Below are 23,064 nucleotides of genomic sequence, written 5' to 3' on the forward strand. Positions count from 1 at the left end.
GGGAGAGGGAGGGAGAGAGGGAGGGAGAGAGAAGGGACACACACATAAAGTAATATAAGTTACAAATTGCAATGTGTGCTTTGAAGGAAAGGAACAAGGTGTAGTGATAGACAATGCCCAAAGCTTCCTGCAGAAAGATGCAGCCAAGGAGGAGATGCAACATAGGAGACTGCCGCCTGGGGAGGGCCCTGAACTTGAAGGAAAGGCTGGGGAGGCCGAAGTCTGGTGGGTGAAGGGAGGACAGCGGGACGTGGGGCAGATCACACTGTGGTCAGTTCATTCACCTGTCCGAATGGCTATTGTCAGAAAGGCAAGAAACGACAAGTGTCAGCAAGGATGTGGAGAAAAGGTAGCCCTCGTGCACTGCTGGAAGGTAAAATGGTGCAGTCACTATGGAAAACAGTATGAAGTTGCCTCAAAAAACGAAAAATTGAACTACCATACATCCAGTAATTCCACTTCTGGGAATTTATCTAAAGAAAACGAACACACTAATTTGAAAAGATACATGTCCACCCCGGGCTTCCCTGGTAGCGCAGTGGTTAAGAATCCGCCTGCTAATGCAGGGGACACAGGTTTGAGCTGTGGTCCAGGAAGATCCCATGTGCCGCGGAGCAACTAAGCCCGTGTGCCACAACTACTGAGCCTGTGCTCTAGAGCCCGCGAGCCACAGCTACTGAGCCCACGTGCCACAACTACTGAAGCCCATGCGCCTAGAGCCCGTGCTCTGCAACAAGAGGAGCCACCGCAATGAGAAGCACGCGCACCGCAAAGAGTAGCCCTTGCTCGCTGCAACTAGAGAAAGCCTGCGCACAGCAACGAAGACCCAACACAGCCCAAAATAAATAAAATACATAAATTTATTTTAAAAAGATACATGTACCCCAATGTTCATAGAAGTCTTCTTTACAACAGCCAAGCCATAGAAGCAACCTAAGTGTCCATCAGTAGATGAATGGATAAGGAAGATGTGGTATATATACAATGGAATACTACTCAACCATAAAAAGAATGAAATTCTGCCATTTGCAGCAACGTGGATGGACCTAGAAGGTATTATGTAAGTAAAATAAGTCAGACAGAGAAAGCCAAATACGGTATGATTTCACTTAAATGTGGAATCTAAAAACCAAAATAAAGCAGAAACAGACTCCCAGATACAGAGAACTGGGGGTTGCCAGAGAGGAGGGGGCCAGGGGACGGATGAAATAGGTGAAGGGGATTAGGAGATACCCATTTCCAGCTATAAAATAAGTCACGGGGAGGAAATGTACATCATAAGGAATATAGTCAATAGCACTGTATATGATGATGGATGGTAACTGGTCTTATTGGGGTGATCATTTCGTAATGTATAAAAACATTCAATCACTATGTACCTGAAACAAATACAATATTATATGTTAATTATAACTCAATTTTAAACCCCCCCAGACTCCCTAAAAAACAAAGGGCAAGGAGAGGCCATGACTGCAGACAGGTGCAGGGGCCGGCGTTTTGGAGAGCTTCCTGAGTGCCTCTTGCCCAGCATCACCTGCAGGACATTTACATTTTGTGTGGACACTGGCCCTGCCCCTCATCAGATGATGGCGGGTGGAGGGGCAGGCATCTGAGGGGAGGCTGCAGGCATGGTGGGATTCTGAGGTCTATGCAGGCTGAAGGAGGGGAGACAAGCCGTGCTGGGCCGCCACCTGGTCACCTGCAGGAAGTGCTTTGTGGATGCGTGGCATGGAGGGAAGCTGGGAGGTAGAAGCTGGATGAATGAGCAGGGCTGCTGGGGAGGCGCTGGTCCAGAAAGCATCTCTGCTAGAGGGAGACTAATTAACCCCAGAGGAGGGAGCAGCCTGAAGGAGTCTGGCCTCAGCCTGGCAGCGCTCTCTCACCCTCTTCCGCTTCTCATTCTCTGACTCTCTCTCGTTTTTTTTTTTGCTACAATTACTTAGCAAACTTGAGGCATCTAAGCTGAAACCCAGAACAAAACACCGAAACCCCAAGTCTCCTTGCTGGGGTCTTTTTAGAAGACCCTGTGGCAAGTACATCGGAGGGTGGGTTTATGGCTTGGGCTTGCTGTGTGGCTTGAGGTATGTTACTCAACCTCACAGACAGCACAATGACAAGGACAATAACAAAACCAAGACAAAATTCACCGGCATTAGCTGAGGTGTACATGCCAGTGCTTTGGGAGAAAGACTCTGGTCTGTTATCTCCTTTAATCCTCTGGCGTTGGGGGGTGTATTTTGCTGGGTATATTTGTCCATTTTGTTGGCAAGAACACTGAGGCACAGAGAGGTTTAAACAGTGAGCTCAGGAGCTGGGATCTAAACGCACATCTGTTGGACTCCAGAGCCCGAGAAGTCAGCCCTCACTAGAATGTAAGCTGCACGAAGCTGGGTGTTTTGCCAGTTTTGTTTCCTGCTGTATCCCAGAGCATAGTATGCTCAGCTTATGGTAGGGCCTCAAATATTTGTTGAATGAATGAATGAATGTGGTGAAAGGCTGTTCACAGGACCTTGGATTAAAAAGACAAAAACCTGCAGTGGTGTCAAGGAGTGCCCTTGGCCTGGCCTAGCTCCATCTGCAGGGCAGGCCGTGCTCCACAAATGCATGCACTTGCAAAACAGTTGAATAAATGCACAAATGACCACTGGGATTCAGGGATGCTGACAGCCTACTCATCCGACACAGGGAGGTTCAGGACCCTGGAGGATGGGCAACATGACACAGATGATTCTGGAGCCTACCATGCCAGGCGCCCTGGGCTCTAGCCTGGCTCTGGTTAGGACTATGCTGATTATATCGGCCTCTCTCCCTGCTTAAAATCCTTCCCTGTCTTCCACTGCTTGTTGGAGAAGGGCTACCCAACTCATGCTCAAACCCTGCAAAGCCTTCTGTGGTCTGTCCTGTACCAGTCAGGATTCTCCAGAGAAACAGACCAACAGGAAATACGAATACATTACATATACACATATATTAATACATACACAGGGGGAGGGGGAGGGGGAGGGGGAGAGAGAATTTATTCTAAGGAAGGTCAGGCAGGCAGACTTGAAATTCAAGCAGGACTTTTATGTTACAGTCAGGAGGCAGAATTCCCTCTTTTAAAGGAAACCTCAGTTTTTTGTTCTTAAGGTCTTCAACGGATTTTTTGAGGCCCACCTCCACATTAGAAAGGGTGATCTCCTTTATTTCAAAAGCCAACTGACTGTAGATGTTGATGCATCTACAAAGCAACTTCACGGCAACGTCTAGCTCACGTTTGCCCAAACCACTGGGCACCACAGCGTGGCTGAGCTGACACACGAAATTGACCCTTGCAGTCCCTGGCTGCCTCTCTGGTTCACCTTACAGCAAACTCTGCCTTGACCTCTGGTTCCACCTCCAGTGACCTTACCCCTCCTCGAACGCCCCACGTTCCGCTTGGTACGGGGGCAGGTCTCTGCACCCTCTGGTTCCTCTTCTCCCTCCCTGTCTAGTCACCTCACATAGAAGCTCAGGCCTCTGCTTGAGCATCGCTTCCCTGATACCATCCCCCGCACCCCCTGGGGACATCCTTTACGTGAATTTGTGATGATGGGGCAGAACCATATCTGTTTTGCTCACTAGAGCATCCTTGTACACTAGCGGGCAACAGTAGATGCTCAGGAAACACCGTCTGTGTGATGAAGACCCCAGAACTCCCCAGGTGCTGTTGCATTTGGCACTGCGGAGCCAAGTGGGAGCTGCGAGGGAGCTGTTTTAAGTGCAGAATGTCCCTGGCGACCTGGCATCGAGGCTCAGAAGATGCGGAATCAAAAGGTTTCACTTCAGAAATGCAGACGCGGCTGTGTGAGAAAGCGCTCTTTGTAGGAAGCCCTTCACGAACACTCTGAACTCCAACGTTGCCTCTAGCCTGCAGCCCAGGCCCCGGAGGGACCCTTTCAGAAGACTGCACTCTTGCCCTGCCAGCCTTAGAACTACTAGAGCATTTCCAGCAGGTCAACCTTTGCGTTGATCTGCATTTAAATGCTCTGTTTCAGCCCCAGCGCAAGCACACGAGGACACGGCTGCCTCGCATGAAAATCCACACGGAGCGTTGAATGGATTGTTCCCCATTTCTGTTTCGAGCTTTGTGGTGCTGACGAGGGCCGCACAAAGAATTCTTCGACCTACTGAATGGTGAAGGAGGCGGAGGGCAGCCACCTTCCAGGAGCCCCAACTCCAAGCCAGGAGTCCGACCGGGGGCCTGGGGTGATGCACGGGCAACTCTGGAGTCAGGCAGCTGAGCCTCATATTCAGGCTCCACTAGCTAATAGCTGTGTGACCTTGGGCAAATTAGTTACCCTCTCTGAGCTTCTGTTTCCTCATCTGTAAAATGAGGTTGATAATAATCACCACCTTGAAGTGATTATGAAGATTAGATGGGACTTTCTGTGGAAAGACTTGGAGCGGTGCCTGTCTCTAATACCTTTGAATTATTCAATACAGTTTGAATATATATATATATATACGTATGTATATACTTAACCTCTCTGAGCTTGCATTTCATCTGTTTACATGCACAGATACATTCATACATATACATACACACACATGCACACATACATCTCCCCACCCCTTCTCAGTGAATTAAACTTAATTTTGTTTTGTAAGTTGGCAGCTCTCCCCGAGATAACTAATGAAGCCAAGGGAGCTGGAAAGCCAGTGTTGGAAACCCTGAATCTGGACTCAGCCAGTGTCCCTGAACAAACGACCTCCAAGCCCCAGTTTTCTGGGCCTGCCAGCTTTCACTTTCTCTGGCGTCTCTTTTCTTGCCTCCCTCTGCCCTCCCCAGATACTCCCTCTCCCCTCCAGGAGATGGTTTGGGAACAGGGGTGAGGGCTGCCCTCCTTGGCGAGCTCTGGAACCCACGTCTGGCACAGGGAAGCACCATCATTTCCAAAGCAGGAAATCAGGTCTCCTCCCAAAGCCCTGAAGTTTACCTTATAATTACGGCCAATTATCTTTGTCATTTCAATCTGTGTTTTGTGAGCTTTGGGGAAAAGCGTCCGAGGGCCTGTTTTCATGGCATTTTCTTCTCTTTGACACGTGACACTTGGCACTCAATTAGCCCAGGAAGGAGGCATGTACCTGGGTCATTTCCTGCAGTCCCCACCCCAAGCCCAGCCCAGCCGGGGAAGGGCGTGGAGCTCACCACACTGCTGCTCGTGCACATCTCTGAGGGCACGGCCCCAGCCCAAACCCAGGGCTGACACAGACATTTCAGTGACTATCCCGACTTTTCCTTCTTTCACTTGGGCTGGCAGCCCTTGTTACAGCCTCGCTGAGTGTCAGGAGACACCGGGAACTGTAACACACACCCAGGAACCTCTCAGCCATTCTAGACCAGAGCGTGGTCAGCTTCTACCCCACGAGGCACTGGCAGAGCCAGAGGGCGCGTGCTAAGCTGGCCCAGAGGAGGGGCTGTGCCTGGGGTCCGGGCAGAGAGGGCCAGAGTGAGAGGTGGGTGGTGGCGTGCCCCGGCCGGGCCCTCTGGGTTTCGGCCAGCCCCTCTCCTGGCTCTGCCCGCTCCCAGCACAGGGCCTCCGCTCGGGCAGCCTCCCTCCCTTCCCATCATCCACTCCTTGCCCTTCAGATTCCAGCTCCACCCCCGCCGCCCTCCCCAGAGCAGCTTTCTCTAATCTTCACATCGAAGTCAAATATCCCTACTTTCGGATGTCATAGCAACCTTGATTCCTCTTCTTTGTAGCGTCTTTCACGGCTGTCATGTCACATGTGCCTCTGAGATGACCGAGTGAATGTCAACCTCCCCCACTAAACCGTGAGCCCACGCGTGGAGGGGTCATGCCTGTTTTGTGTACCGCTGTCTCTCCAGTGTTAGCAGCGTGCCTGACGCAAGTGGCACCCAACAAATATGTGTTGAGTGAATGAATGGGAGACTGAACGTGGCTTGCACGCCCGTGCCAGTGCGTGGTGCTTACCCGGCCGCAGCTGCGCAGCTCCTGGGACATTCTCGAGAGGCCTCCCTGCCTGTGGGACTCTTTGAGCTTCCCCGGGGGCAGAAATAACGTTTTATCCACAATAGTAAGAGCCCTTCATGAAGAGAAGGGCCTCTCTTTCATTTAACTGGGAGCTTCTGGGGCAGGAGGAACCCCTGAGGAGTTAGTGTCAGGAGCCTGGGCTATGGAATAAGAAGGCTCCTGGGTGAAGAGTGAGCAGAACCCAGAATTAAGATCTCATCTGTAAAATGGGTGTTTTTAAGGTAGAACAGGATCCTATTTGTAGAAGCGCTTGCTAAGCCATAGCGCCTGGGGGCCCATGTTTTGACGATTATCCTGTGCTGTTTCTGGTGTCAGACTGAGGGACTATGTGGGAATCTAGAAGGCACGGCGCAGAGCAGGGGACTGGGGGTGATAGAGAAAACGAGACAACAGCCCTCCCACTTGTATTCTAGATACTCGTCACCTGCCAGGCAGAGGCTTGGGGAGGGGAGCTTCCTGCCCCCGTGTGCAAGCTGCTGCCTGCCCCCTGCTGAGGCTCTGACACCACCTTGCTGGGACCCATTCAGGTAGGGCATCCCCAGGCGGTCTTGCTTGCAGGGGTGAAGTGTGACGGATGCCCGTAGTGGCGGGAGTACGGGGTGTCGGTACTTACAGCTCCGTCACGTCCTTGGGGATGCCTTTGGGGAGGGTGCGGAGCCCCTTGTTGCTGCATCGCACCACCGTCTCCATGCAGGTGCACTGCTCGGGGCAGCGCGGCCCCAGCCGGCAGCTGCTTTCATCATTGCCTGTGGAGAGCCGGGGAGTGAGCATGGCGCAGGGCTGCGAGGCCCATTCCCCGACCCAGCTGCCTGCAGGAAAGGGAAGCCCTCCGCTCCGAGCCACAACTGGGAATGAGGAGCTTGCTGGTCTTATCCGTGATTGGAAGGGAAAGAAGATGCACCTGGGCTGGGGAATAGGGCTGCCCATCTTCTACCACATTTAACATAAAACAAAGACGCTAAAAACTTCATTAACCAGGTGTTAGATATGGAAGAGGTTACTGTTAACCAGATCTGGATAAGCCAAATCGACTGAAGGAGAGGTCAGGGTAGGGGCAGGGCCCTATCTACTCCCCTCCTTCTCCTCCCTCTCTCCACACCTTCCACTATACAATCCCTCTGGCGTGGTCAATGTGTCCCCAGCCCCCATTACACCTTAACCTCAGTTAATCTACAAGCCAGTTCATCCGTCTCTAGATAACCTAAAGTTGACCAAGTAAAGATTGTGCTGGCTTGAATTTATGCAAACAAATATGCCCTCTGGAATCCTGACACTCAAAGCCTTGAATCTTCAGGTATTCGTACTGCCTAGCCAGGAATTTCCCAGAAGCTCATCTTGAAGTCTGTTTCTCATGAGCACATACTCTCAGCCTCATGATGATGCAGGCAGGAAAACTTCGGCCCAGGGCTCCCATGTACAGTTGTGTAGGTAGCGTACTGCACAAGGGTGCCCCACCATCTAATGGGCGCCAACCTCACTGTGGATACGGCAGATTAAGATATTTGGTACAACAGTGTCTTCACAGATGGCTGTAAAGTACCTCGTTTTAACAAAAGCAGTATATTATGACAGATTTCTGACTGATGGAGGTCAAATGTCTGTAGAAAGAGGCACCTGTTCTTAATTTGCACGACAGAGCCATGTGGGCTAGAAGCAGGCCTGCAGAGCCCTCCAGAGCTCGGGCTGCATGCTGAGGGCAGAGGAGAATCAGATCTCGGGGGGTCCTGACCTGCAGTTACCGCCTGCCTGCACCTCTTTTCTCTTGTAGCGTCCTTGTCTTCCCAGGTGTTGCTCCCCTGCCCCGCCCCCAGCCTTCTTACCTTCACAGGTGAAGTCCTGGATGGCCACGTCCTGGATGGGAATCTCCTTGAGGAAGAAGGGCTTCTGGCACCGGGGGTTCCCACTTACGATTCGCCTCTTCCTCAACCACTTGCCGAGCCAGGCCAGGTGGCAGTTGCAGTTGAAGGGGTTGGACAGGAGGTTTCTGGGAGGAGAGAAGGGCCCTCTCTGAATGGTTAGCCTCTACCCTTGTCCCGTGGGAGCTGGTCCTGGGATCCAGGTCTGCAAGCCTAGGGCCTGGCTCTCCAGGCAGGTCTGCTTCCGGTTCAGGGGAAGGAGAAAGGACGAAGGAGGTAGAAGGTCTGGGAAGAGGAAGGCCGACTCTCTTCTAAAACCCGGAGGCAGTCTTTGCAAGGGTCTCATTCCAGACCTCCGCGGATGGATACAGTCGCCATCCGTGCGCTCCTTTGTTTGATGTGCTACAGCTGTGTGAACTGCCTCAATTCCGCCGCAGAGACTTTCTTACACTTAGCGCCTTCACGTGTGCTGCTCCTCCCGCCGGGGATGAATTTCTCTACGGTGTGCCTGGGTGGCCCCTCCTCTTCCTTCAGCCCTCAGCTTAAATGACCCCTCCTTAAAGAAGCCCCTCATCTCAAGGGAAATGAAAAGTTCTGCCCGGTCCCGTTCTCCCCCGTCATTTCCTCCACAGTATCCATCCGAGCTGGGAACCCCTCCCTCCTTGGACTCCCAATTCCCGGAGGGGAGGGACCAGGTCTGTCTGTCCTGCTCTGTGTCTCCAGGAGCTAGCAGGACATCGGCATAGGCACTTTATACGAATCTGTCAGATGCAGTGATGGGACAGATGGAGGGATGAGGGCAGCTATCACTTTCTGAGGGTTTTCTAGAGGACAGGAACTGGGCTGAGCGCTTTATAATCCATTTTCTCATTCAGACTTGTCACAGCAACCCTAGGAACGAGGGGACAGTATTCTCATCTCACAAATGAGGAATGTAAAACTTAGGGAGGTTACAGAAGAGGGCTGGAGAGCCCTTGAGGGGCTGCGGTTTGACATGGCAATTAAGGTCTCGGGAGTCAGTCCTTCCTGGGGTTGATTCTGGCTCCGACACTCAGTAGCTGTGAGAAGGTGGGCAAGTTCCTTTCCCTGTCGGAGCTGGTTCCCTTCATGCTTTGTGACGCTAGCCCTCTTGGCATCTTTCGTGTCTTTGGATTCCCAGTGCAGAGGCATCCAGGAGGGGTGAGAAGTGGGCTGAGATCAACCAACCCACCCATGCTAGTTCTAACTCACTGTCCTCTATCTTCATGTCACTCATTCATTCAACTCATCCACTTATTCAACCATTATATAATGGGCTTAGTGCCAGGCTCAGGTGTAGGCACTGAGGATACAGGCGTGAACAAAACAGTCATATATCCCCATACTTCATCCTTCTGGAACGTATGCTCCAGCTGATGGGAGGCAGACAACATGTAATTAACAACAAAAAGTATAGTATGTTAGGAAATGGTCAGTGCTATGGAAAAAATTAGAAGAGCAAGGCTGGAAGAACTGGGGGTGATAGCAGAGGGGTGGAATGGGGCTGAGGCAACTGACGTTTGAGCAAATAATAGGAGGGCAGGGAGCCAGGGGGAGGGCTTTCCAGGTAGTGGGAACAGCCAGTGCAAAGTCCTAAGGTGGAAGTGGGCCTGGGGCGTGCGCAGAACAATGAGGTCAGTGGGGCTGGAATGCAAGGAGGTTCTGAGGGGCTAGACGGCATGGGGCCTTTAGGACGTTCTGTAACTTTGGCTTTTATCGCCAGTGGGGTGGCTGTATGGGAGCAGGACCACGGGCAGCAACAGGAGATGCAGCAATGGCCTTTCTCTTCCGTCTTCCCAAGGGTCTTTGGAGAAGGGAAGGGAAGGAAAAATGAACCACCAACTAAGGGTGACAGAGCCCCATAGAAATCCTATGAGAAACCGTAAAAGCCAACATGTGCTGAGTGCTTTTTATATCTCAGGCCCCTGCTGTGCATTTTACCAATATTAACAAATTCAGTCCTCATAATAATCCTACGAGGTGGATTATGAGAAGGGACAATTAAAGCACAGAGAGATGAAGTAACTCTTCCAAGGCACACAGCTAACAGGAGGTAAAGCCAGGATATGGACCCAGAAAATCTGGCTCTAGAGCCCAAAGCTTTCACCATTATTCTAAACAGCCTCCCTTACCAATACAGTGAATATTGTGGGCAGAGATATTCGTCCAGAAAGCTAGATTCTAACTGGTTCTGATACACGTTCAAGCAGTCAGTGACATCAATTTAAAACCCCCGTCACGTCACGTCACTGGCCTGCTTAAAACCTTCTGTGGCTTCCTGATGTGTTTTGGATAAAGACCAAAATGGCCCACGGCGGTCCTGTAGCCTGGCCCTGGTCTCCACTCCAGCCTTGCCCACTCTGTACTATGATCACATTGGACTTTGCTCAGTCCTGCATATCTTCTCTGCTTCAACCTAGCACAGGGCCTTTGCACATGCTCTTCCCGCCGAAAGAAATACACTTCCTGCTTTCGCAAACAAGCCAACTCCCACTCACCTTCCAGAGCATAGCTCCAGTGTTGCTCGACAAAGCCTACGTTAGGCTCTCATATCACTGTGGACCTCCCTTCTGTGGCAACTCGCTATGCTGTGAGCTCCAGGAAGGAGGGTCCACGTCTGTGAATCCTCAGTAGCAAGTGGTGCCTGGCACATGGAGGGAGGCTGCCAAGTGTTTAAGTTGACAGATGGATAGATGACCTTGGGCCAAATATAGCAGGGTGTTGTGAGAGGAGAGGTCTGCAGGAGAGGAGCCCTGAATGAGTGCGCCATTGGTCCAGGGGGACTTACATGGTGGACAGGGAGACAAGCGTGGTGAAGGCTCCGGGGCTGATGGTGGTGATCCGATTGTCGTAGAGGGACAGCAGCCTCACTGAACTCAGGCCAGCAAAGGTGTCATTGCTCACACAGCTGATCAGGTTACTCCTCAGCATCCTGCAGGGAGAGGGGTGGGGTGAGCAAACACGGGTGTCATCCTTTCCCTCCTATGACTGTGCCACGCTGGTGTGTGTGCGTGTGTGCGCACGTGTGTGTGTGTTGGGATGCTTTTGCCAAATCCAAGCTCAGACGAGTCACATTGCTGAGGTTTGTCCTGTGATAGCTGGGCCTGGGTCCCCACTGGGGCTAGCTGTACATGTGTATGCACGTTCTTGGCTACAGATGCTGTATTTACAGTAGAAGCAGGTGTCATGCATGTGTACGTGTACATATGTATATTGTATGGTGGTTAGTGTCTGTATGTATAGTTTGGGGAGGAGAGGGAAGAATCAAGATGTGGCTGTGGACATCAGCTTGTGTGTATGTGTGTGTGCTTATATGCACATGCTTGTTTGTGTATATCCACACGTTGCATGTGTGTCTATATGCCATTTTCATGTACATGTGTAATGCCTATGTTTGTGTACGTGTGTGTGTGTGTGTGCCTGTTTCTGGTATGAATCTACACCTGTGTATACACTAGGGCTAGTGTCTTTTAGTGTGTGTGTGTGTGTGTGTGTGTGTTTGGGGGGTGCTTAGCATGCCAAGTTCTTTCCCATCCAGGGCTTGGAAATGTCTAATGTCTCTCCTGCTCCAGGATTCAGCAGGCCAGGACAGCGCCCGGGCCTAGTCCGCTGCCCGCCAGCCCTCACAGCCCCTCTGATGCCCCTGCTCTCCCATCTCCCCCACTCTGGCCTTGGCCCAGGCCCTGGGAACTCACAAGGTCTTGAGGCCGCTGAGGCCACGGAACACGCGCCCATGCACTGTTTCCAGCTGGTTCCCCGTCAGCATCAGCTCCTGCAGGCTGGCCGCTCCATCAAAGGCACCCTCTCTCACCTCCTTGATCCTATTGTTACTCAAGTTTCTGGAAGGAGGGGACAGAACAGGTCAGGACGCAGGGAGGGAATGGCTGGCCCTGCAGCCAGCTGGGGACTCTAAAGTGCCCCTGGCCCGAGGACTGGCTGGTGGAGGCTCCACCTTGGGCTTCCCTATGTTTGGTCTTCAGCACCTGTGCCTCAGGAAGCAGGGAGCCCAGCACCCCCATGGGGTGTGGATGGGTGGACTACCTGTGTGAAACAGACTGTGTAGCATCTGAAGCCTTTCAGTACAATTGTCTTTTCAATGCCCTGGGGACTGGCAGGTTTCGAATGGTTCTCAAACTTATTTTCTCTCTTCCACAGATACTCTAAGTAGTGATTCTCAAGAGGAGAGCTGGAGGAAAATATAAAACATGCCTGCTCCCTACGGGGTGAGGCATTTGTAGAACCTTCGACTCTTTCACCATCTGAGATCCCTGATATAAATGGACCCTTTCTAGTTACTACAGTTTGTGCACTTATTATGTACTAGGCACCACGTGAGGGGTTTGACCAACAGAATCACATCAAATCCTCAAAACAACGCCCATCAGATGGGCATTATTTTTATCATTGTCCTGTTTTATGGATGAGATGACTGAGGTTCAGAGAGACTCAGCAACCTACCCACAGTCACACAGCTGATAGCACTGGGATCGGAGACCATGCTTTTGGGCACATAGAAAAGTCTCCAGTGAACCACTTTTCCCAAGTGAATGTTCCTTTGACGATGTGGATGCCCATCCCTTCTATTACTGCTCTGCAGAATTCAGGATTTGGAACGTTGTGTTTTCCTAAGTGGGCTCGGTCCTTTCAAGTCTCGGTGCTGCCATTTCTAATACTGCCCTCGAGTTCTGAGAGCGGGCTCTTCCCTCCGACCCCCAGCCACCACGCGGCAGGCTGGATGGGATAACTGAACAGCAAGCACGTCCTGCAGAACTATAGGTGCTGCTAGCGGCCGGGGGTCTCCACAGACCACCCAAATGTTCAGGCCTGAAAGGTAGCCCCAGCTGGCTGGCTGGAGCAGCAAGTGATCGAGTTACAAAAGCTGCGGGAAGAATCCAGCTTCCCCAGCAAACATCCTGGGGGGCCTTTTTCTGTGAACAGGAGACCCGTAGGTGGAGACACAGCTGCTAACTGGCTGAGCACCCTGAGCTTGTTAGAACTGAGGGCTCAGGAGAGATGGACCAGCTGGCCCATTGTACTGCTGGACATACTGAGGCCCAGGGAGGGGAGGCCACTGCTCCTGGTCACAGAGCACTGAAAGGGACATAGCGCTCCATGAGTCCCTGGTACTACTGCTTCTCTCAAGTGCCCTCCTTGTGCAGCTCTGGCCTGACTCACGCACCCCTGGGGGTGAAGCCTCCTATAGGGATGGTTCAGAGCAAGTAAAGTTCAACTGGGCACCCAAGGGCTCGATACAGGTTGCCTGCCTGCCCTCTTCCCAAATAGGGACTGGGTGTGCGGGGGTGGCAATGCCCACACCTGTGGGCAGGTGTGGAGGAAACAGTTCCCAGCCTCGCATTGTCTGCTCCCTCTGTGCTCCTGGTCACGGCCTTCCTCGCCTCCCTCCTCCATCCTGCTGAGAAAACAGGTGCAAATACCCCTCAGAATCCCTCCCCTGAGATCTGACAGAGCTGGGAGATTCTCAAACTGGATTTCTGCTCCCTGCCTGACTCTCTTGCAACTCAGCCGGTCGTCTTATAAATCCTGGTAGCCCTGGTCCACGATAACTCGGAAATGAAGGCAATACACAGGGGAGACTGCAAATTACCCCCAAGTTCGACATGGGAGGAGAGAGAAAGACTTTCCCAGCAGCTATAACTCATCCAAATGCTGGAGCTTCTCCTCCAGCTCAAAAGAGTTAGGCTTCTTGGGGAACTGAAGTACATGGGGTGGGCAATGAAGATGAGTTACAGCAGCTATAAGAAGTGGGAGGTTCCCATTTCCTGACATCTTTTTCTTTAAACGAGCAGAATTAACATCACATTACTGTAAGGTTTGCGAACTGGATTTCCTTGGGCTGGGAGAATGGAAAACATAAGGAGAGTGAAAAAAGGGGATAGAATTTTCCAGAAGACCAGGCTGCTGATCTCTCTCCATCCATCAAAGCACCACACAAAACTGCAGGCAGCTTCGGCCGGAGGACAGAGAGACAGCAGCTTGGGGCAAGCGCTCCAGACACAAAACCAGTGCCTCAGGGTTTTGTAAGAGCTCCATCTTATTCTCAGAGCAGTATCTTCCTGAAGATGCCCCCAGATCCCAGGAAACCTCCAAACGCAAAACTAAGGGCACTGAGCCTCTCTCCATTTTTGTCTCTGCAGACCCACCTGAAGGATTACTGCTTCATCATGGTTTTGACTCCAGTGAGGATGGGAATCTCACATCTGAAAGGACCCAGCCTCAGAAACACCCACCCTAGGCCAGGGCTGGCTCGGAGTGGTCCACGGCAGGGCAAACCCAGTGCTCGGCCACGCTGCCTTGGCAAACTGCTGGGTGTACCTTTCAGAACCTGTTCTCATTGTTCCCAAGAAACACCAAGGCCCCTGGAGGCTGGGGGATTCATCTCTGGAAAGCCTGAGTCTGAAGAGGTGAGCCTGGATTTCTTCTAGGTCTCTGTCTCTTCAGGTTTGTAGGACAGCCCATAAACTCTGGCAACAGAGAAGCATCTGTAATCCTGTTTAAAAGTCCAGTCCTCAATGGAAATACAGTTGGGAGAGAGCTAAGTGGAGTTTTCTGGAAGCCGAGGATACCGGGTCATGATTGAGCAGCACACTGGCACCCTGTCAGGTCAGGGAGGTCCTGCCTACCTCCCTTATGGACCTCTCCGGCCCCCTGAGGTGGAAATTCTACTTTGAGCTGGGGTTACAAGCTCAAACGTCCACAGGGTCCAGGCAGGTGACCTAAAATTGGAAGCAAGCCCAGTGGGGACGGCAGTGATCAGGAAAGCACGTGGCCCAGCTAGGGGGCAGCCGTTCCTCAGCTCAACTCGACTGGAGCCGTTTGGAAACATGGGCTCAGTTTTGCCAGATCCTCTGATTTTCCCAAAGGGCTAGAAATCCACAGTTATTTTTCTGTGGAAACTCCTGATTTTTAAAAGAGGGCAACTACTTATTAAAAACACAACCATCATGGACCTAGAATCTGTCATACAGAGTAAAGTAAGTCAGAAAGAGAAAAACAAATATGGTCTGCTAACACACATATACAGAATCTAAAAAAAAAAAAAATGGTTCTGAAGAACCTAGGGGCAGGACAGGAATAAAGATGCAGACATAGAGAGTGGACTTGAGGACACAGGCAGAGGGAAGGATAAGCTGGGATGAAGTGAGAGAGTGGCATGGACTTATATACACTACCAAACGTAAAATAGATCAGCTCAGTGCTTTGTGACCACCTAGTCACCTAGAGGGGTGGGACAGGGACGGTGGGAGGGAGACGCAAGAGGGAGGAGATATGGGGATATATGTATAGGTATAGCTGATTCACTTTGTTATACAGCAGAAACTAACACACCATTGTAAAGCAATTATACTCCAATAAAGATGGTAAAAAGAAACCAAAGCAAAAAAACACGACCACCAAATCCACCCATGGGATTTGATTTTGGCTAGAGGGGTGCTAGGTTTCAGCTTCTGCTTGAGATGCTCCTTCAGCGTAAGAAGTGACCTGAAAGTTGGCCCGAGAGAGGCCGTGACCCCACTCTGAATGGGAGGTCACTTGAAAAGCTACCTTGAGTTACCACAGTCCTAATAACCTTTGTGGGGAACAGCTCACACCTCTTTTTGCATCCCTTAGTGATACTTATGAAATCTCATTATTCCCACATGACAGGAAGGGGCACAGAGGTTCAGAACAGTCTGGAAAGGCACCGCAGAGTCCAAACTCCTGGCCGTGTGTCCACTCCCCTCTGCCTCCGTGCCCTGTCGGGGTGCTGCCGTCCGGACTGTAACCTTAGGGCCCTGGCTCCACAGTCCCTGAGGAAGCTGAGCAGCCTCGGTCACAGGCACTGCTGGCTTTAACCACCCTGATGGGCAGAATTCCAGCTGACCCATCACCTCATGGGAGTGTAGGGGTGGTGACGGGTCCTAGCAAATAAGGGCTGTTTACTTAAAAAGAGTCGCCATCAAGTTATTTTAAATAAGTGGTTGCAGCTGGTGGTCTTTGGGACCAGATCTGCCCTATTGGGACACGTGCTTGGTTGGCTGGCATTATATGTACCTGGATTTAGGCACACACATGTGCACACACGTGCGCTTACTGCCTTCAGGTGGTGCGTGCTCGCCCCAGCTACTCTGCACTGTCACCACTCCTGGCTTGACTTTTAAACTTGGCAGGTTACTTCCTGTGTTTCAGCTTCCTCATTTGTAAAATGAAGCAATCTCAAAGCTGTTTTGTTTTTCTTGGTGAGGGGTAGTTGCCTGAATATCAGCAGAGTCTGGCGCACAGAGTAAAGTGTTTAGTAACTGTTTGTCGCCATTATTATTATTGCTGCCTTGCACCCATTCCCTTTCCACAGGGGGTCCTGAAGGCATTTGAGTTTGTAACTCCTGTTTTAAATGTCTAGCCATCTGCTCTGGGTCACTTGACCTAGATGTCCTCTTTCTTTCTTCCAGCACCTTCTCACCGCGGTCCCATGGACAGAGGCCATGTCTTTCCCCTTATCTCTTATACTTACTTCTGGTCCTCATCACACCTTACAAGGAAGGTGGACTTGTTTCCATTATGAAAGGCCCAGAAAGGCTAAGGGCGTTCCTAGGGTCACACAGCAGGCGTGGGGCAGAGCTGGACTCAGAACAAATGCCGGCCTGCCTGTTCTTCCGCCATACCTGGATTTCCAGCTGCTCCCGTGAAGGGAATATTTGGCAGCTCTGACCTTCCCTCCAGTATGGCAGATGCTGGGAGGAACTTAGTGACATCTGCCCCTTTTCGTGAGGACTCGGCCTACATTTTGCCACAGTCCGCACCACTCCCTTTTGTGGCTTGGATGCTGAGGCTGGGAGTTGGCTGCGACTTATCATTGCATTTGTGCTGTTGTTTTTGTTGGTGTACAGAAACAGTTCTTCATACTCAGGTCCCTGTCAAAACTAGGAAGATGAAAGACTCAGAGCGCTTGAGTTTCACCTAAAATGGGAGAGCGCACATTTCTTCACGGAAGCAAAGACTACTTGACCCTGTTTACTGTGCAAATATGCACTTGGCCAGCTTTACTTGTTTTAATACATGCCTTATCTCCATGTGCATGTAAATTTGTTTTGAGGTTAAAAAAAGTATGCATTTTCGGGGGTTGAATTTACAAGGACATCTCCTGACAGGTGATGGGTGATGTCTGTGCTGGGTTCCTGAAGCTAGAGGTGGGCTTGACCACTCGGACAGCCGTGAACCTCACCAGGATCCATGTGTGTCCTCCCTCCACTGCTCTCAGTTACAGAGTTGTCCCTGAGGCAGTGGCCAAGGTGGCAACTGTGGGCAGGGAGGGAATAGAACTGATGCGATCCAGATGCTGCCCAGGGCAGGGGAAGGTCTCTCTCCTTCTTGCCTGCAAGGGACTGATGGGTGGAAGAGTGGAGAGCAAAATAAAATAAGGGTTACAATTAATTCTCATTATTCATCGTGGTTAAGCTCTACAAAGTCACTGGGCAAGATGAATTAGTGAATGCTGAACCACTGCTCCTAGGGGAGCCTCTGGTCACCATTTTCATTAACCGATCAATACCTAACCTTGTTTGATGCATGTTTCTGTTTAAAGACATCTTACTGAATATATATTGTTGATTTATTCACACTGCACTCACAGCCAACAGCACTATAACTCTTGCCTGAACAAAGCTTAGGTGACACGTATTTTCTCCGTAAGGCACATCACAGCCTTCCCATGCTTAGGATCACTAGACAGCCCTCCAGTGCTATGCTACGGGGCCATTTTAAACAGTGAAATCACCCACAAAAGCACAAACATGCAAAAAAAGAAATGTGGCACTAAATATATTGTGGATTGGACACTTGTTTACAGTCTGGGAGCTGAAACAAGAAATCAGAACGTGGCCTTGTTCGATTTCAGCTGGGGACGTGCACGTAGGAGGACTCAAATTTTTTGCTGCCCTGCCTATGTATATGAATGACCATGAAAGCACTGTGCGTATTGATTCTGAGATTACACATAAATGTTAGTGAGTAAGCGAATCAGCAAATACAGGGTCTATGAATAATGAGGCTTGACCGTTTTCCTTTGTTCCAGAGGCAGACTCAAACTCTGGGGCTGGGACATGTGGAGGATGGGGTGGGAGTGGGGAGCAGGGTCAAGGAGAAGGGAATTAGATGGCAAAGAGCCCCCTGTCCATGCTGGTACCTTTGCTGGCACACCTGGGATGGGAAGGGGAGGGGGAAGCAAGGCCAGCTGTGCACCAGCGTGCTTACAGATGAAGGAGGTGAGGCAGCTGTGGTGTCTCCGCTCCAGTGTGTCTCAACCATGTGGAGGCCTTTAGGGTCCATCTAAAAATAGACCTTCTGACTGTTACCTCATAAAAATTACTAAGTGATGTGCACCCTAGATCCCCATGTCCCATTGCTGGTCCTCACCTGAGTCCCTCCGACCACCCACTGGGGTAGACATTGGGTGTGGGGTGGGGGATGGGGGTGAGCAAGGATGGGGTGAGGGTCAGGGATGGTGCAAAATGCGTGCTCTGCCTCTGCATGGTCCTGCCTTAGTGTCTTGCTTCCCAGGACGTGCCCATAGCGGGGTCAGGAGGAGACTGGGAGGGGCTGCAGTGGAGGGAGAGGGAGCCGCCCGTGCCCTGGTGTTCTGCTCTGGTCTGCCATATTCCTGAGACTGACTTACATTTTCCGCAGGTTGGGCAACTTCTTGAAGATACCAGTGGCCTCTAGAACAGATATCTCATTGTCGTTCAGTCGGCTACATGGGAAGCAAGCAGATGAGGCAGTGGGTGAGCTGTGGATGGGGCACCTCCTCCATTGGTGCCCCATCCCCCCATGGCTTCAGCTGAATTGCCACCTGGACCTCACTCAGTCCAGGTCAATAGCACCATAGAAACCCTCCGTGTACCCCATCAGCATGGGGGGCCCAGCAGCGAGAGGACGGGTGTGAGAAGGGGCCAGAAAGGAGAGGAAGACCCTCTGCCGAAGGCATATTCAACTTTTTGAACGCTCAGCACTTAACAGTCAAGTGCCAATGATTTGCCTTCATTTTGTAGGGGTACCAATGACCACTTAAACCCCAAGGGAGGTTTCCCCAGGTTCTTCCAACTCTCCAAGCCACTCAGGTCTTTCCTGACCACATCCCTCTGCTAAGGGCAGCTCAGGGACTCCACGCCCAACATTCATGTAAGCTCAGGGAGAGCAGGAGAGAGTCAAATATAATAATAATAATAATAATAATAATAATAATAATAATAATAATACATAAAGACCACCGTCATTTATGCAGGGCTTAGTCCATGCCAGGATTCAAGATAAAGTCTGTGCTCGCATCCTCTTACCTAATCTTTGTAACCCCCGTAGGAGGTAGGTATTAACACCTCTATTCTATAGCTCAGAATCTGATGCTCAGATCTGAGAAGCAACTTGGCCAACCTCAGGAAAACTGGAGACGACAGGAGTCAGGCCCAGATCCGTCACCCCTGCCCCCCACCCCATGCTGTAACTTTGAGCTCTGCCACTTCTGGATAAACCAACATGCCTCTTTATTAGCATGGATAACCAGAGGCGCAGATACACCTGATCGTCCTAGCTGTTTTTTCACTTTAGGTCAGTCATTTATGCGCTATCCATCTTTCCGGTTATGTTGTAAGCTCCCTAAGGGCTACGAGGGGTGGTCTGCTTAGTTCACCGTGGAAAAGGGTGGGCCTGGCACAGCGCCTGGCTCGCAGCGGGTGTTCGGAAAATCTTTGTATCAATAGAATGAATGAGCTGTCTTTATTTCTGAGGAAGCTGTCCCCCGCGGATGCTTGGGGGAGTCTGCCCTCATCCTGGGACGCAGGGGGCACCAAGGAACACCCAGGTGACTGAGCCGGGAGGGGGCCACCTCTAGGAGCCCACACCCACCCTGGCTGGCTCAGGGAGACTGGGCGCGGGGACGTGCAGGGGCTCCCGCCTGGGCAGCACTCACAGGTCGGTGACGTATTCGGGGAGGTGGCTTGGGACACGGGCCAGCTTCTGGTTGGAGCAGTCCACGATGGTGCCCTCGCAGCGGCACCTGTCCGGGCACACGAGGTCCATGAAGCACTCGCTGCTGAACCTGCTGCGGTAATCCTCCGAGCCTGGGGGGCGCCAAAGAGGGGGCGTCAGTGGCAGCCGGTCCGGCATGGGGCGAGGTTGTGGGCACTGGAGATGGGGAGACACGGGGCAGGGGGATGGCCCAGTGACAGAGGCAGCATTGCCCTCATTTTTTGGCCACCTTGCTCTGCCTTCCCCGCACCCCAGCCTCCAGGCTGCTTGCTCTCCCTTTGGTCTTTGTCATTCATCACTTTCCATCTAATGCCACAAGCTCCGTGGGCTCTTAAGTTTCTGTGGGTCATGGACCTTTTTGAGGTCCCTGTACAGAATTTGGTATACGATTTACGGAGGGGTACTTAGTCCATGATGCCCATGATCCATGGGCCCTCTAAATATTCATGAAAATCCAAATGAAGAGATATTGATGGGAGCTATGCCAGGGGTGGGAATGAGGTCAGGGAAGAGGGTCATAAACTCAGCTGTCTTCAGGGACAAAGCAGGTAATGAAACGATAAAGGGGGCCCAGCACATGGCAATCAATAGCCTTGACACCTGGTTTCATTATTGGGAAGCAATCATGGGGGTTGTGGTCCTGGGGAATTGAAGCCCACTGCCTTAACGTTTGGGATTTTTGGCTCAGGGTTGCCTGATAATTCTTTTAAAAAAATATTGGTGATGAATTCAAATGTAAAACACTGTAAAGACAAGTACAACTCTTGCGAGGGTTAGATGTACCTGCTGCCTTTGAGAGGAAGCTCTGTTTAACTACAGTGAAAAGCCAGTTCCAATGAGCTAAAGGTAGTTGGAGCTAAGATTAATGTTTGAAATCGAATTTTTCTGGAGGTTACATACACAGTAATGGTAACAGGGCCAATGATGTGCCGTCTTGAGAGATGCCCCGAGGAGCTGCTTTAATGATCAGAAATGATCCCCTGGCACCTGGGCGAACCTCTGTGAGACTACAAACCTTGCCCGAAATAAAAGGGAAGCTCTGGTTCTCCTATCAGACACGAGCTAGTTGATGGGGGTCGGGTCTCTTTTATTTTCACCCTCAGCGGTTCATCGGCACAATGCCGGGCACGAGAGCTTGGCTCACGTCTGTCCAGTACATAAATGGGGTGTCCTTAGCACATAAATTGTTCCATACGTGCGTATTTCTGCAGTGTTGCAGAGAACGTGAAGGTCATTTGTTTGCCTGGCTAGTGGAGGTGGACCTTGGCCACCTTATGTGTATTAGGAGCAGAACGGGGCATCTGCAGTACAGAGGTTTTAGCCATAGAAGGCGTGGATTTGCCCAGGCTTTGCCACTTACTAGCCTCAATCTCTCCACATGTAAAACGGGAACCACATAAATTGCCCCTCTCTCACAGGGGCTGTGAAGATTCGAGGAAGATCAAGGTGGTGGAGAGCCTCTGGAAAAGGGTCAGGAGTTGTACAGATGTTTGTGATTCGATTTCGGGGGCACCTAGTGGCACATCTGGCGCGTGTCAGAAGCCGTAAAAACATCGGCACAGTGAGTGATGATAGCTGGTGTGTGCTGAGCGTGGATCACAAGCAGGGCACTATTCTTTGAACTGCAAATGCGTGAGCCCATTAAACCTTCACAACACTCTGAGGCTATTGTGACTCCATGTTATCGATGAGGAAACTGAGGCCTGCAGGTCACTCAGGACGTGGCAGAGAAACGAACCCAGGCAGGCTGCTGCCAGGGCCCATGTGACTAATACTTTGCTTTACTGCAGATGTACTTTTGGACAAAACCTTAATCCCAGACCTAGGAATGGTCATAAAGTCAAGTTGGTGGAGGTGAACTGAATGGCATTTTCCCTCAGTGGGCTGCAGGGAGACAGGAAGCAGATGTCTCCACTGCCCTCTTGGTTTCTCACTCCTCACGTTTTCTCCCCGTGGTAATGCCTGATTGGGGATGGACTTGGTGGGTCTCTGATTCTGAAGTGACATCATCCACCTAAAACAGAAGGTCAAGGCCTGGACCTGTCTCTTTCCCTCTTTGCTCCTTCCCCATTCCCCTCCTTCATCTCACTTTCCACCCGCAGGCTTGTGTGAGCAAAATCCAAGCAGGTATCCCAGGTTTCTTGGGCGGCTCCCTGGTCCAGTGCATTATGCAAATTTCTTGCCCTTGGCTTGTCAGCATCCGTCCCACTGAATAACTCTCACCTGGGCTGTTTCCGGCCCCCCACCCACCGACGCATCAGCGTGCTGAGTCCTGGATGAGTTTCATCGCGCAAACCCTGCTAGATGACAACCCTCTCTCATTCCCCACGGCGGTTCCCCACGGTGACGGTGTGAAGGGGCTTTTCGTACATATGCACGTGTTTTTCCTTTGAGAAGGTGTCTAGGATGGGATCCTTGCAAAGCGGAGAAACCCTGAGTGATCAAAGCCAGAAAGACAGGAGGGGGCACAGTTTGCTCGCTAACATGATGAGCCTGAAGATGTGCACCGGCTGGGCTGCGGCTGGGGACAGCCGCCGATTAAATGCGTTTTCGTTTCAATCAAGGTGAGAGCGTCTGTAGTTAGCAGGAATCGCTCTCTGTAGTATACTTAGATTATAACTGGCCGACCTGTGCAATGGAGCCGCTGACCCATTTTAATGAAATGATTTTGCAATTAGATTCGATGGACTAACGTGTTCTTTCCAACATTTTCCCCCCTGCTGTTTTTGTTATTGCCCTGGTTTGTAATAACGAGGGGATCGGAGTTTGGTATTTTATATGAGTGGGAGCCAGAAATGTTAATAACGGCGTACGTACAAAACCGAAAGAGTGCGCTCCCCAGTCGGAGCCAGCCTGAAATGCCACCTCCATCACTTCATATTTCATTACCCAAACTACTCAGGGTTTCTCGGAGCCATTTGTTATGCCTAATGCTCATAACTACCCAAAAGTATTTTTAACTTTTCCAGAGCTTTAAAAGTCAATTTCAATCTCAATGCATATTTGTCACTGCCAGAAATACTTAGTAGGAGAGAAGTAACTGAAATAGGCCGTTGCTTCTTCTCTTTAGGGGAGTTCAGACAGGAGAGATCTCGGAGGATTTGAACAAGGGCCATAAAACTAGACGCCGGCTGAAATGGGTCTTGGGAGAGCTGATG

General features: G+C 51.1%; 1 protein-coding gene across 2 annotated transcripts in view; it reads right to left on the bottom strand.

Moving 5' to 3' along the window:
• SLIT3 (slit guidance ligand 3) overlaps positions 1-23,064 on the bottom strand; it is a 620,113-nt gene that overhangs the window by 79,388 nt on the left and 517,661 nt on the right. For both annotated transcript variants that reach the window (XM_029218173.1, XM_029218174.1), the window contains 6 exons: positions 19,848-19,998; positions 18,561-18,635; positions 11,587-11,730; positions 10,680-10,823; positions 7,838-8,001; positions 6,631-6,763 (listed from right to left, as the gene is read on the bottom strand). In XM_029218173.1, coding sequence (XP_029074006.1) covers positions 6,631-6,763; positions 7,838-8,001; positions 10,680-10,823; positions 11,587-11,730; positions 18,561-18,635; positions 19,848-19,998 — 811 coding nt within the window. The remainder of the gene's footprint in view (positions 1-6,630; positions 6,764-7,837; positions 8,002-10,679; positions 10,824-11,586; positions 11,731-18,560; positions 18,636-19,847; positions 19,999-23,064) is intronic.

Source organism: Monodon monoceros, unplaced genomic scaffold (assembly GCF_005190385.1).
Source record: "Monodon monoceros isolate NGI ecotype Baffin Bay Population unplaced genomic scaffold, NGI_Narwhal_1 Super_Scaffold_12, whole genome shotgun sequence".
Classification (NCBI taxonomy): Eukaryota; Metazoa; Chordata; class Mammalia; order Artiodactyla; family Monodontidae; genus Monodon; species Monodon monoceros.